At 44.5% G+C, this 15,735-nt stretch overlaps 1 protein-coding gene across 4 annotated transcripts in view; it reads right to left on the bottom strand.

Moving 5' to 3' along the window:
- kazna (kazrin, periplakin interacting protein a) overlaps window positions 1-15,735 on the bottom strand; it is a 519,865-nt gene that overhangs the window by 288,898 nt on the left and 215,232 nt on the right. For 3 of the 4 annotated variants that reach the window (XM_061903797.1, XM_061903794.1, XM_061903795.1), the window contains exon 3: window positions 108-297. In XM_061903797.1, the coding sequence (XP_061759781.1) occupies window positions 108-297 (190 nt within the window). Of the gene's footprint in view, window positions 1-107; window positions 632-15,735 lie in introns of those variants that run through there. The other variant, XM_061903796.1, reaches the window with a different exon arrangement.

The raw sequence follows: 15,735 nt of genomic DNA on the forward strand, positions 1-15,735 counted from the left end.
AGAGGGAGAGGTGGGGGCTTTTGTTCAATCCCTCTCGCTAACCGGGCTTTTTTTCCTCCAAGTTATATTCGATTGTGCCCAGCCGGCATGCAGCTGCGTGGTCTTACCGTTGTGGTTGTGCTGCAGGCTCTCCAGCACGCCGCCGGAAGGGTCGCCAGCCCCCAGCTCGGTCAGCCTGCGGCTGGTGGCGCTCAGCTCAGAGCGCAGGTTGGTCACCTCCTGGCTGGCCGACTGAATGGCCCCGTCTATGCGTTGAGCCAGCTGCTTGTTGTCATCCATCATTTTTAGGATTTTTGCCTGCACAGAGGGGAATCCGGAGAAGGTGTCATGCTGACAAGTTGTGCATTTCCAGAGGATGGAGGATGTCCATGAATAAATCCGTCTTTTGGAATTTTTTTTTTTAAGTTAATTCCTTAAAGCAGTTTGTCCTTTTGAGTCATCCGGCTTAGGGGGAATGTGAATCTGCCAGAGGGAGAGTGTGAGAGAGTGTGTGTGTGCATGTGTGTGTGCATGCATGTGTGTTCTGAAGGTACACCACAGTGTGTGTTTGCATGTGTGTGTGTGTGTGAAGCCTGCACTGCCCCTCAGTAAAATGTGCTCACTGCAGCTGACTGTTGAAAGGACACAGCATTGAGAGATGACAGGCACCTTTTTTTAAATGGACCGTACCATTTGCAGAGATAGTCGGAGGGGGGCGCGAGCTGCCAATGGGAAGTGGCTGACCCCCCGGCACAGCTGTTTTGTAAAGATATTGCTGTGAGGTTCTGGGATTTTTAGTGTTTGACTGAAGTGAAAATTACCAGCGGTGGGAAAACAGATTGAAGTGAAGCTGTTGAGATAGCACTTCCTGTCTCTTGTGTGTGTGTGTGTGTGTGTGTGCGTGTGTGTGTGTGTGACCCTCCCCTCGGTGAAAGGAAGTCATTCACAAAAAACAAAACAAAAACGGCAAACTCTAAATACAGTACAAAAAAAGTGATATCGCTCATTTTCATTCTTTTGACAGTTTTTTTTCGTTAGTTTGTGTTTCCAATTACAAACCACTATTTTCCTACACTTTGAACCCTGCGGCTTTTTACGGACATGGAAGGAAACAAAAAATTTGCCAGATCGCAAAAGGTTTTCTTCTTATGTCAGTGAACCGGAAGTGAAACAGACAAAATTATTTCTATTTTATTATTGGCCTAACATTTAAAGAAGTCATTCACAAAAAAACAATAACAGCAAACTTTAGATACAGTATAAAAAAAGTGATATCGCTCATTTTCTTTCTTTTGACAAATGTTTTGTTAGTTTGTGTTTACAGTATTGTTCTGACTATAAACCATTACTATTTTCCAACACTTTGAACCCTGCGGCTTTTTATGGAACCCTTGAAAGGACATGGAAGGAAACAAAAAATTTGCGAGATCGCAAAAGGTTTTCTTCTTATGTCAGTGAACCGGAAGTGAAACAGACAAAGGGGAGAAGGTTAATTTTTATTTTATTATTGGGCTAACATTCAAAGAAGTCATTCACAAAAAAACAAAAACAGCAAACTTTAGATACAGTATAAAAAAAGTGATATCGCTCATTTTCTTTCTTTTGACAAATGTTTTGTTAGTTTGTGTTTACAGTATTTTTCCGACTATAAACCGCTACTATTTTCCAACACTTTGAACCCTGCAGCTTTTTATGGAGCCCTTGAAAAGACATGGAAGGAAACAAAAAATTTGCGAGATCGCAAAAGGTTTTCTTCTTATATCAGTGAACCGGAAGTGGAACAGACAAAGCGAAGGAGGAGCCTACCCTTCATCACTGGAAAAAGGTTAATTTCTATTTTAGTATTGGCCTAACATTTAAAGAAGTCATTCACAAAAAAACAAAAACAGCAAACTATAGACACAGTATAAAAAAGTGATATCTCTCATTTTCTTTCTTTTGACAGATTTTTGGTTAGTTTGTGTTTATAGTATTTTTCCGACTATAAACCGCTACTATTTTCCAACACGTTGAACCCTACGGCTTTTTATGGAGCCCCTAAAAGGACACGGAGGGGAAGAAAAGTTTTGCGAGATCTCGCAAAAAGTTGTTTTCATATGTCAGTGAACCCGGAAGTAAAACAGACACAGTGATGGTGAACTGGAAGTGAAACAGACAAAGCGAAGGAGGGGCCTACCCTTCATCAGTGGGAGAAGGTTAATTACTATTTTAGTATTGGCCTAACATTTAAAGAAGTCATTCACAAAAAAACAAAAACAGCAAACTAGATACAGTATAAAAAAAGCGACATCGCTCATTTTCTTTCTTTTGACAGATTTTTCATTAGTTTAGGTTTGCAGTGTTTTTCAAATTACAAACTACTATGTTCCTACACTTCGAACCCTGCGGCTTTTTACGGAGCCCCTAAAAGGACATGGAAGGAAACAAAAAATTTGCGAGATCGCAAAAGGTTTTCTTCTTATGTCAGCGAACCGGAAGTGAAACAGACAAAGGGGAGAAGGTTAATTTCTATTTTATTATTGGCCTAACATTTAAAGAAGTCATTCACAAAAAAACAAAAACAGCAAACTTTAGATACAGTATAAAAAAAGTGATATCGCTCATTTTCTTTCTTTTGACAGTTTTTTGTTAGTTTGTGTTTACAATATTTTTTCCGACAATAAACCGCTACTATTTTCCAACACTTTGAACCCTGCGGCTTTTTATGGAGCCCTTGAAAAGACATGGAAGGAAACAAAAAATTAGAGGGATCGCAAAAGGTTTTCTTCTTATATCAGTTAACCGGAAGTGGAACAGACAAAGCGAAGGAGGAGCCTACCCTTCATCAGTGGAAAAAGGTTAATTTCTATTTTAGTTTTGGCCTAACATTTAAATAAGTCATTCACAAAAAAACAAAAACAGCAAACTATAGACACAGTATAAAAAAGTGATATCTCTCATTCTCTTTCATTTGACAGATGTTTTGTTAGTTTGTGTTTATAGTATTTTTCCGACTATGAACCGCTACTATTTTCCAACACTTTGAACCCTACGGCTTTTGATGGAGCCCCTAAAAGGACACGGAGGGGAAGAAAAGTTTTGCGAGATCTCGCAAAAAGTTGTTTTCCTATGTCAGTGAACCCGGAAGTAAAACAGACACAGCGATGGTGAACCGGAAGTGAAACAGACAAAGCGAAGGAGGAGCCTACTCTTCATCAGTGGAAGAAGGTTAATTTCCATTTTAGTATTGGCCTAACATTTAAAGAAGTCATTCACAAAAAAACAAAAACAGCAAACTTTAGATACAGTATAAAAAAAGTGATATCGCTCATTTTCTTTCTTTTGACAGATTTTTTGTTAGTTTATGTTTACAGTATTTTTTCCGACAATAAACTGCAACTATTTTCCAACATTTTTAACCCTGCTGCTTATTATGGAGCCCCTAAAAGGACATGGAGGGGAAAAAAATATTTTGCGAGATCTCACACAAAAGTTATTTTCCTATGTCAGTGAACCCGGAAGTAAAACAGACACAGCGATGGTGAACTGGAAGTGAAACAGACAAAGCAAAGGAGGAGCCTACCCTTCATCAGTGGGAAAAGGTTAATTACTATTTTAGTATTGGCCTAACATTTAAAGAAGTCATTCACAAAAAAACAAAAACAGCAAACTAGATACAGTATAAAAAAAGCGACATCGCTCATTTTCTTTCTTTTGACAGATTTTTCATTAGTTTAGGTTTGCAGTGTTTTTCAAATTACAAACTACTATGTTCCTACACTTCGAACCCTGCGACTTTTTACGGAGCCCCTAAAAGGACATGGAAGGAAACAAAAAATGTGCGAGATCGCAAAAGGTTTTCTTATTATGTCAGCGAACCGGAAGTGAAACAGACAAAGGGGAGAAGGTTAATTTCAATTTTATTATTGGCCTAACATTTAAAGAAGTAATTCACAAAAAAACAAAAACAGCAAACTTTAGATACAGTATAAAAAAAGTGATATCGCTCATTTTCTTTCTTTTGACAGTTTTTTGTTAGTTTGTGTTTACAATATTTTTTCCGACAATAAACCGCTACTATTTTCCAACACTTTGAACCCTGCGGCTTTTTATGGAGCCCCTAAAAGGACACGGAGGGAAAAAAATGTATTGCGAGTCCTCGCAAAAAGTTGTTTTCCTATGTCAGTGAACCCGCAAGTAAAACAGACTCAGCGATGGTGAATCGGAAATAAAACAGACACAGCGAAGGAGGAGCCTACTCTTCATCAGTGGACAAAGGTTAATTTCTATTTTAGTATTGGCCTAACATTTAAAGAAGTCATTCACAAAAAAACAAAAACAGCAAACTTTAGATACAGTATAAAAAAAGTGATATCGCTCATTTTCTTTCTTTTGACAGATTTTTTGTTAGTTTATGTTTACAGTATTTTTTCCGACAATAAACTGCAACTATTTTCCAACATTTTTAACCCTGCTGCTTTTTATGGAGCCCCTAAAAGGACACGGAGGGAAAAAAATGTATTGCGAGTCCTCGCAAAAAGTTGTTTTCCTATGTCAGTGAACCCGCAAGTAAAACAGACTCAGCGATGGTGAATCGGAAATAAAACAGACACAGCGAAGGAGGAGCCTACTCTTCATCAGTGGACAAAGGTTAATTTCCATTTTAGTATTGGCCTAACATTTAAAGAAGTCATTCACAAAAAAACAAAAACAGCAAACTTTAGATACAGTATAAAAAAAGTGATATCGCTCATTTTCTTTCTTTTGACAGATTTTTTGTTAGTTTATGTTTACAGTATTTTTTCCGACAATAAACTGCAACTATTTTCCAACATTTTTAACCCTGCTGCTTATTATGGAGCCCCTAAAAGGACATGGAGGGGAAAAAAATATTTTGCGAGATCTCACACAAAAGTTATTTTCCTATGTCAGTGAACCCGGAAGTAAAACAGACACAGCGATGGTGAACTGGAAGTGAAACAGACAAAGCAAAGGAGGAGCCTACCCTTTATCAGTGGGAAAAGGTTAATTACTATTTTAGTATTGGCCTAACATTTAAAGAAGTCATTCACAAAAAAACAAAAACAGCAAACTAGATACAGTATAAAAAAAGCGACATCGCTCATTTTCTTTCTTTTGACAGATTTTTCATTAGTTTAGGTTTGCAGTGTTTTTCAAATTACAAACTACTATGTTCCTACACTTCGAACCCTGCGACTTTTTACGGAGCCCCTAAAAGGACATGGAAGGAAACAAAAAATGTGCGAGATCGCAAAAGGTTTTCTTATTATGTCAGCGAACCGGAAGTGAAACAGACAAAGGGGAGAAGGTTAATTTCAATTTTATTATTGGCCTAACATTTAAAGAAGTAATTCACAAAAAAACAAAAACAGCAAACTTTAGATACAGTATAAAAAAAGTGATATCGCTCATTTTCTTTCTTTTGACAGTTTTTTGTTAGTTTGTGTTTACAATATTTTTTCCGACAATAAACCGCTACTATTTTCCAACACTTTGAACCCTGCGGCTTTTTATGGAGCCCCTAAAAGGACACGGAGGGAAAAAAATGTATTGCGAGTCCTCGCAAAAAGTTGTTTTCCTATGTCAGTGAACCCGCAAGTAAAACAGACTCAGCGATGGTGAATCGGAAATAAAACAGACACAGCGAAGGAGGAGCCTACTCTTCATCAGTGGACAAAGGTTAATTTCTATTTTAGTATTGGCCTAACATTTAAAGAAGTCATTCACAAAAAAACAAAAACAGCAATCTTTAGATACAGTATAAAAAAAGTGATATCGCTCATTTTCTTTCTTTTGACAGATTTTTTGTTAGTTTGTGTTTACAGTATTTTTCCGACTATAAACCGCTACTATTTTCCAACACTTTGAACCCTGCTGCTTTTTATGGAGCCCTTAAAAGGACATAAAGGGAAAAAAAAGTTTTGCGAAATCTCCCAAAAAGTTGTTTTCTTATGTCAGTGAACCTGGAAGTAAAACAGACACAGCGATGGTGAACCGGAAGTGAAACAGAAAAAGCGATGGAGGAGCCTACCCTTCATCCGTGGGAGAAGTTTAATTTCTATTTTAGTATTGGCCTAACATATGAAGAAGTCATTCACAATAAAACAAAAACAGCAATCTTTAAATACAGTATTAAAAAAAGTTATATTGCTAATTTTCTTTCTTTTGACAGATGTTTGTTGGTTTGTGTTTACAGTATTTTTCTGACAATAAACCGCTACTATTTTCCAACACTTTGAATCCTGCGGCTTTTTACGGAGCCCGTAAAAGGACATGGAGGGGAAAAAAAGGTTTTGCAAGAAGGGTTTTTTCCTATGTTAGTGAACCGCAAGTAAAACAGACAAAGCGATAGAGGTGCCTACCCATCATCCGTGGGAGAAGTTTAATTCATATTTTAGTATTGGCTTAACAAAGAAAGAAGTCATTCACAGAACAACAAAAACAGCAAACCTTTAATACAGTATAAAAAAAGTGATATCCCTCATTTTCTTTCTTTTGACAGATGTTTACAGTATTTTTACGACTATAAACGACTACTATTTCCCTACACTTTGGACTCTGCGGCTTTTTACAAAGCCCCTAAATGGATATGGAGGGAAAAAATTGTTTTTGCGCAATACTTTTTGCGGGACATGGCAAAAGTTTTTTTTCGTATGTCAGAGAACCGTAAGTAAAACAGACAAAGCGATGGAGGAGCCTACCCGTCATCCGTGGTGGAAGTTTATTGATTTCTATTTTAGTATTGGTCTAACATATAGAGACATCAAATCGTATTATAGTCTCACAACAGAGCACAGATGATGGGTAGCCTCCCGCATGCTTCCGCTCCTCCATCGCTGTGTCTGTTTCACTGACATAGGAAAAAAAAAACTTTTGCGAGATCTCGCAAAACATCCATATCCCTTTAGGGGCTCCATAGCTTATAAAATAAATCATTGATTTTTCATCGCTATTGGCCTCGATGTTTTTTATTCAACAAATCTTCGTATTGGGAGGCAGACGCACTAACCCTTGTTCCACCGTCCTTCCCTATTTGAAATAATAATATATATAAATATATATTATGAAAGGAATTATCCTGAAAATTGCTTCTCAATGTTTATTGATTCTCACAATTGAATTGTTGCAATCTATTAAATGTTTGTAATTTCAAACTACTTAATTCATTTTTTTATTGATCGATTTACATGTAATTTACCGTATTTGTTATGGGTCACACTCCTGCTTCCTCTCTTCCTGCTTTGTCTCCTCCTGCTGGGCGTCCGGACAAGCACACCACGGGCCACTCCCACATGTGCTCTCTCTCCGCTGCGGGCGTGCCTCCTCGCACCTGCAAACACTCACCAATCTACACACCTGCCTGTGATGAGCGAGCTGCCTTCAAGAGCAGACGCAGCCTGAGATCCGACGCGAGAACGTAGCTTCACGTACCCAGTACAGTAAGCCCACACGTATCTAGCTCCTCTGCATGTGCAAACTATTTCCCTGTGCTCCTTCCCTGTTGTGCTCATTGTCTCCTGTGTTGTGTCGTCTTCCAGCCTCCCGCCATCCTTCCTTGTCGTCGAGTTGTGTGTCTCGTCACCTTGGACCTTCCGTGGATTTTCCCTTGCCTTCCTGGACATCGACCTCACGCCTGCCTAACGACCACGAAACCAAGCTCCTGCCCTTGACCATCTGCCTGCTCCCCGACGTTCGATTCCGCCGTGCTCCTTGCTGGACTTCTGCCTGGATCCCAACACGCATCCTCAACACCCTCTGGCAACCATACTCAGATAAGTCTCACACTTCGTCACACTACATCTCTTTGGTTAAATACACATCTCACTCACACACTAAACTGTCATTAAATACGCTGACAGCTAACGACGTCATCGTTCCTCTGCCGTCTTCTTCTCCCGTTGTACCGTCACAGTACGTTCTCGCCATGTCAGAACCAGACGGCAAAGACGCGGCACGTACCCCGCTCCCCTCCCGAGGCTCCCCGGTACCAAGTGTCGCAGCCATGCACACTGCACTCCAGCAGCACCAAGAGCGCTTTTGTGTTCTTGAGAATAAGCTGGATGCTGCTTTTGCTAGCATGTTGGCTCGACTGGACTTGATCTCCCCAAGCTCTGCCGCTCCCCCGGAGCGCGTACTAGCCGCCCCCGCCGCGGCAGCCCCCACACAGCCCCCGTCTTCCTGCGAGCCGAAGATCGCTAGCCCTAAGGCTTTCGAAGGGGATTTTGAGTTATGTCGTGGTTTCCTGGTCCAGTGTGATATGGTATTTCGTCATCAGCCCTCCCGGTACACCTCTGACGGGGCCAAGATTGCCTTTATTTTTTCTTTATTGACCGGAAGGGCTCTCCAGTGGGCCACAGCAGCTGTGGACCACAACCTTGGCCTCAGCATGAATTATGATGCTTTTCGCACGGAGTTTAGGGCAGTTTTTGACCATCCCTCCGATGGAGGAGACGCCGCCTCACGTCTACACTCCCTTCAGCAAAGTTCTCGTTCTGTGGCAGATTACACTCTTGAGTTCCGCACCCTGGCCGCAGACAGCGGGTGGGATAACAAGGCCTTGTTGAGCGCCTACCGTCGAGGCCTCTCCGACGAGATCAAGGACGGATTGTTGCGGGACCAACCTGCCTCCTACCAGGACCTCATTCAGCTGGCCCTACTGATGGACAAGAGACTCAAGGAACGAGCGGCTGAACGAAGACTTTCAGTCCAGGAGAGGACCAGAAGGCCGGTGTGGGGGAACCGTACCGTTTCTTACTCTCCTAGCGCGGCCAGAGGTGGGGATGAAGGCGCCCACTTGGTGGACCAGTCTGGGTTTCTCCCTGCACCAACCAGCGGGATGGAACCCATGCAGTTGGGCAGGACTCGACTGGCCACGGAGGAACGGGAAAGGAGGTTCCGTCAGCGCCTCTGCCTCTACTGTGGTTGTGCGGGTCACATGATCGTGACCTGCCCCACACGACCAAAAGACCAGGCTCACAAGTAAGGGGAGTACTTGTGAGCCACACCACCTTTACCCGGAGCCACTGTGACCCTGGTATCCTTTTCCCCGCAACATTGTCTTGGGAATCAAGAGGACTGAAGGTGGGAGCGTATGTGGACTCAGGAGCAGATGTTAGTTTTATGGACCGTAATTTTGCCTGTCAGGCCGGGATTGAGCTTCTGCCTCTGGACAAGCCTGTACCAGCTCAGACCCTGGACGGGCATCCCCTGGGTCCCATCACCCACCGTACAGCACTAATCACACTAACCCTGTCCGGCAACCACACGGAGCAGATTAGCTTGTTAATCCTCAATGCCCCTATCGCTCCTCTTGTCCTCGGCCGTTCATGGCTTCGCCAGCATGACCCCCATATTTCCTGGATCTCTGGTAAGATCCTATCCTGGAGCACGGCATGCCATGCTAACTGTCTCAAGGCAGCATCCCCTGTCTCGGAGAGCCCCAAACTTAAGTCATCCCCATCTGACCTGTCTGGGGTCCCCGCGGTTTACCATGACCTTGCAGCTGTATTCAATAAGGCCCAGGCACTATCTCTACCCCCGCACAGACCGTACGACTGTGCCATTGATCTCGTACCTGACGCAGTACTTCCTTCTAGCCGCTTGTACAACCTGTCCATACCTGAGAAGAAGGCTATGTCTAACTATATTACGGACTCACTCTCTTCAGGTATCATCACTCCCTCCAAGTCACCGGTAGCCGCCGGATTCTTCTTTGTCGGCAAGAAGGATGGCTCCCTACGCCCTTGTATCGACTACCGAAGACTCAACGCCATCACAGTCAAGAACCGGTATCCCCTTCCACTCATGAGCTCCTCCTTTGAACCTCTTGCTCCTGCAACTGTCTTCACCAAGCTTGACCTCCGCAATGCTTACCATCTTGTCCGGATTAGGAAGGGGGATGAGTGGAAGACAGCCTTCAACACGCACCTTGGCCACTTCGAGTACCGGGTCATGCCCTTTGGCCTGACCAACGCCCCAGCTGTCTTTCAAGCTCTAGTTAACGACGTTTTAAGAGACATGCTCGACAAATTTGTGGTTGTGTACCTGGATGATATTCTGGTCTTCTCTCACAACATGCAGGAGCATCAGCAGCATGTCCGACAGGTCCTACAGCGCCTCCTCGAGAACCGCTTGTTCGTCAAGGCAGAGAAATGTGAATTCCATTCATCTTCTGTAAACTTCCTTGGCCACATCATCGAGAAGGGTAACATCAGAGCCGACCCCAAGAAGGTCAAAGCGGTTATGGAGTGGCCTCAACCAAACACCCGTACGGAACTGAGGCGATTCCTAGGCTTTGCAGGATTTTACCGTCGATTCATCCTCAACTTCAGTAAGGTAGCTGCACCTCTCCACGCACTAACATCTACGATCACTGCATTTAGGTGGAACAAGGAGGCAGACGTGGCGTTCCAGAACCTCAAGAGGAGCTTCAGTTCCGCCCCCGTTCTCGTACACCCTGACCCGGATGTGCCGTTCACGGTTGAAGTGGACGCTTCTGACTCCGGGATTGGGGCAGTCTTGTCCCAGCGTTCCAGTGGGAGTAATGTGTTGCACCCTTGTGCATTCTTTTCTAGACGTCTCTCTCCAGCTGAGAGAAACTACGATGCTGGGAACCGAGAACTGTTGGCAGTCCACGAGGCGCTGGTCGAATGGCGACACTGGCTGGAGGGGGCCAAGCATCCGTTCCTGGTCCTGACCGACCATCGCAACCTCATTCACATCCGATCCGCTAAAAGACTGAATGACAGGCAAGCTCGCTGGGCACAATTTTTCTGTCGATTCGATTACACTCTCACCTACAGACCTGGTTCACGCAATGGCAAGGCGGACGCTCTTTCTCGAATATTCTCAGAGGAACCTACCGTTAAGTCTACTTCCGAGACCATCCTTCCCCCTAACCGCATCATCGGGATGGTAACTTGGGAGATCGAGGGCCTGGTCAAGACGGCCTTACGTTCTGACCCTGGTCCCGGAATCGGACCCCCTAATAGGCTGTTCGTCCCAGAACCTTTAAGGGCCAAGGTACTTGATTGGGCTCATTCTAGTGTGTTTACCTGTCATCCCGGAGTCCATAGGTCACTAGGCTTTATCCGACGCCGTTTTTGGTGGCCTACCATGGAGGCGGATACCCGGGAGTTTGTCGCCGCCTGCAGCGTCTGCGCCCGTAACAAGGCAAGCCACAGCCCTCCTGCCGGCCTCTTACACCCTCTTCCCATCCCCAATCGACCTTGGTCCCACATTGCTGTTGATTTCATCACGGGACTTCCCACTTCTAGAGGTAACACCACAATCCTCACTATCGTCGACAGGTTTTCCAAGGCAGCACACTTTATTCCTTTGCCCAAGCTTCCATCCTCTGCTGAAACCACAGACCTGCTGGTCCAGCATGTGGTCAGGATCCACGGGATCCCCTCCGACATAGTCTCTGATCGTGGCCCTCAATTCATTTCTCGGGTCTGGCAGGATTTTTGCAAGGGCATTGGGGCCACGGTCAGTCTGACTTCCGGCTACCACCCCCAAAGCAATGGTCAAGCAGAGAGGGCCAACCAGGGGGTGGAGACCATGCTGCGCTGTATGGCTGCGCAACAGCCTAACTCCTGGAGTAAGTTTATTCCATGGGTGGAGTACTCTTTCAACTCCTTGACCTGCGCAGCTACGGGTATGTCTCCATTTGAATGCTGGCTGGGATTTCAACCTCCCTTGTTTCCCTCCCAGGAGATCGAAGTGGCAACTCCTTCCACCCAGGCACACCTGAGACGATGCCGCAGAGTGTGGAGGTCCGCCCGTGCTTCCCTATTGAAGGCGTCTGTTAGGATGTGTCGCAATGCCAACCGGCGACGCATCCCGGCTCCCGACTACCAGCCCGGACAGCAGGTCCTGCTTCGGGCCAAGGACCTCCACCTCCCGATTTCCTCCCAGAAACTTGCACCACGTTTTGTTGGACCTTATACGGTCAAATCGAAGATCAACCCTGCTGCTGTACAATTGGATCTTCCACATTCCATGAGATCTCATCCTGTCTTTCATGTCTCCCAGGTCAAACCTGTTGTTAACAGTCCCCTGTCCGCCCCCACCCCCGCTCCTCCCCCTCCTAGAGTCCTCGAGGATGGGGACCAAGTCTGGACCGTCAAGGAGATCCTCAAGGTTCGGCGACAGGGGAGGGGTTGGGTCTACCTTGTGGACTGGGAGGGCTATGGCCCTGAAGATAGGTCCTGGGTACCGGCCTCTTACATCGCCGACCCCTCCCTTATCAAGGACTTTTACAGAGCTCACCCCGAGGCACCCCGAAGCTCGCCGGGAGTCTCGCGTAAGAGGGGGGGTGCTGTTATGGGTCACACTCCTGCTTCCTCTCTTCCTGCTTTGTCTCCTCCTGCTGGGCGTCCGGACAAGCACACCACGGGCCACTCCCACATGTGCTCTCTCTCCGCTGCGGGCGTGCCTCCTCGCACCTGCAAACACTCACCAATCTACACACCTGCCTGTGATGAGCGAGCTGCCTTCAAGAGCAGACGCAGCCTGAGATCCGACGCGAGAACGTAGCTTCACGTACCCAGTACAGTAAGCCCACACGTATCTAGCTCCTCTGCATGTGCAAACTATTTCCCTGTGCTCCTTCCCTGTTGTGCTCATTGTCTCCTGTGTTGTGTCGTCTTCCAGCCTCCCGCCATCCTTCCTTGTCGTCGAGTTGTGTGTCTCGTCACCTTGGACCTTCCGTGGATTTTCCCTTGCCTTCCTGGACATCGACCTCACGCCTGCCTAACGACCACGAAACCAAGCTCCTGCCCTTGACCATCTGCCTGCTCCCCGACGTTCGATTCCGCCGTGCTCCTTGCTGGACTTCTGCCTGGATCCCAACACGCATCCTCAACACCCTCTGGCAACCATACTCAGATAAGTCTCACACTTCGTCACACTACATCTCTTTGGTTAAATACACATCTCACTCACACACTAAACTGTCATTAAATACGCTGACAGCTAACGACGTCATCGTTCCTCTGCCGTCTTCTTCTCCCGTTGTACCGTCACAGTATTTCCTTGAATTGCCGCTGGGGCGCTTATTAATTTAAAACCTATTCTCACTCCTGCGCTTACCAAAGGCATGCGGTAAAAGTAAGCATACGCTAATTATTTTAAAACCTCTTCTCACTCCGGCACTTACCAAAGGTATGCAGTAAAATTTGAGTGTGATGTAAGCTTGGACCTTGAATCCTACTGAATAGCTCTTAATCTCCTTCCCTTCATGCGATTTCAAATTACCGGTATTGAAATCAGCCTCCTCCATTTTGAAAATGATGACAGGGTAAGTGTCACTCGTGACGTCACGAGTTTGACCAGGCGATAATACTAAGCATGCGCTAATTATTTTGTTAAGCGAGTTTTACCCGGCAGTAATTCAAGGCAGGCGCATACTTCATGCCCTGCGGCAATTCAAGGAAATACGTTAATTGTGGTACAAAAATGTATTTTAAGCAGCACATCAAATTGCTCCACACTGCTATAAAGTACAACTCTAAAGATTTATATTTGCATGGACTCGGAACCTTATATGCTTATATGAACAACCAATATTTTTTTTTTACGAGCATTTCCACTGGTGGCCACAGCTCATGTCCTTCAAAACATCAATGTTGATTTTGTTTTGAAGACAAGGCAAGTGTTCGGTCAAAATTACTGTTAATAATGTAAAACACTATGACGTCACTAATAATTATCTTTGATAAAATCAAATGATGATTTAACTCACCCGAATAAACTTTGATGGATAGGTTGATTGGCAACACTAAATTGGCCCTAGTGTGTGAATGTGAGTGTGAATGTTGTCTGAATATCTGTGTTGGCCCTGTGATGAGATAGCAACTTGTCCAGGGTGTACACCGCCTTCCGCCCATGTGCAGCTGAGATAGGCTCCAGCAACCCCTGGGATCCCGAACGGGACAAGCGGTAGAAAAATGGATGGATGATTGATATTTACTGTGATGCTTTGCTCCTATGTTAATCAATATGCATTGTCCTAATCCAGGGGTCGGGAACCTTTTTGGCTGAGGGAGCCAAAAACCAGAATATTTTAAAATGTATTTCCGTAAGAGCCATTTAATATTTTTTTTTTACACTGAACAAAACTAAACTCATGCATTTTTAAGTATGACAAACATTTCTAGAGTATAATAGGTCTCCTATTCTTTGTAATAACATTGTTATTCTCGAGCTAACTGTGGAGGGGGTGTGGCTTGCTGGCCTGCAGCGAACTGGGGTGTGCCAGGACCGGCCTCGAAATCAGCGACAGGTGCGTAGACAGGTGCGTAGATGGTCCCACCTGGGCCTTGTTATTTAATCACCTGCCGCTCTGTTATAAGCAGCAGCCAGGAGTTGAGACGGGGTTGGGGCTGGAGCCAGAGCGCGAGCGAAAACGAAAGATAAAAATATAATTGCAGGAAAGCAACTGAGAGACTTATTGAAAAATAAAACAATATTGTAACCCTGAAACAGGCTCTCATGTTGGCCCTTGGTGGTCTGACAAACCCCAGGTGGGCAAGCCCCACACTAACCAAGAATAAATAAATAACTTCTTACCATTAACGCAAATTCTTGAACGGGTGCGGTAGAAAACAGATGGATGGATTAAAAATGCATGAGAATGTTTTATATTTTGAACATTATTTTTAACACTGTGATTACAAGTGGAATCATTCATTACTTATCATATTAAGCAATGCCAGCTAAGATTTATCCAAGAGCCAGATGCAGTCATCAAAAGAGCCACATCTGGCTCACGAGCCATAGGTTCCCTACCCCAGTCCTAATCAAATAAAGTTATTCCGTTCCATTCAGTTCAGCACTTTCGTGGCCACACATACGGAAAAGACCTTTTGCTCCAACACTGTACTCTCTCTCAGCAGGAAGGCTGCCATGTTGCCGTTTCCCAAGGTTAGGCGAATTTTCAGTCAAATGCATCCTGCATAGGTTAAGCACTGCAATGTAGCAGTCAGAGTAGCGAGCAGGCAACTGCTGTGTAATCCTAGAAACTGATACCAGAGCTTCAGGCACTCTCAGAGTTGATGTGTGTGTGTGTGTACGAGCGTGTGTGTGTGTGTATTTGTGTGTGCTTGTCTCAAACTAAACTTATCTGACCGGCCACAACAGCATGCAACACAAGCACACGCATGCCCCGTACTCGGAAAATGAACATCATGTTATTTATAGATGACCCTGCTCCTGCAACCCACAGGCACACAACAAGGCATACTCAGGGGTGTATTTCTTGTCGTACATAATAACATGCAGTATTATGTGATATATTTCTAAATACAGATTTGTTGTTCGAAATTGATAGTATATTTGACTTGATATTTCATGTTGTATCAATATTAATAAGGCTACTCCAGTGCAGTGTTGTTCAATCTTTTTTGAGCCAAGGCACATTTTTTTTCATTGAAAAAATCCGCAAGCACACCACCAGCAGAAAACATCAAAAAATGAAGTCGATATTGACAATAAATAGTTGTTCGCAATTGTTGGATATGATTTCAAACTATAACCAACCATGCATCACCATAGCTCTTGTCTCAAAGTAGGTGTACTGTCAAGACCTGTCACACCAAGCCGTGACTTTATTCAAGTTTTTTGTTGTTTTCCGATGTCTAGTGTTTTAGTTCTTGTCGTGCACTCCTACTTTAGTGGCTTTTCCTCTTTTGTTTTCTTGTAGCAATTTCATGTCTTCCTTTGAGCGCTATTCCCCACATCGACTTTGTTTTA

This window comes from Nerophis ophidion, linkage group LG06 (genome assembly GCF_033978795.1).
Source record: "Nerophis ophidion isolate RoL-2023_Sa linkage group LG06, RoL_Noph_v1.0, whole genome shotgun sequence".
Taxonomy (NCBI): domain Eukaryota; kingdom Metazoa; phylum Chordata; class Actinopteri; order Syngnathiformes; family Syngnathidae; genus Nerophis; species Nerophis ophidion.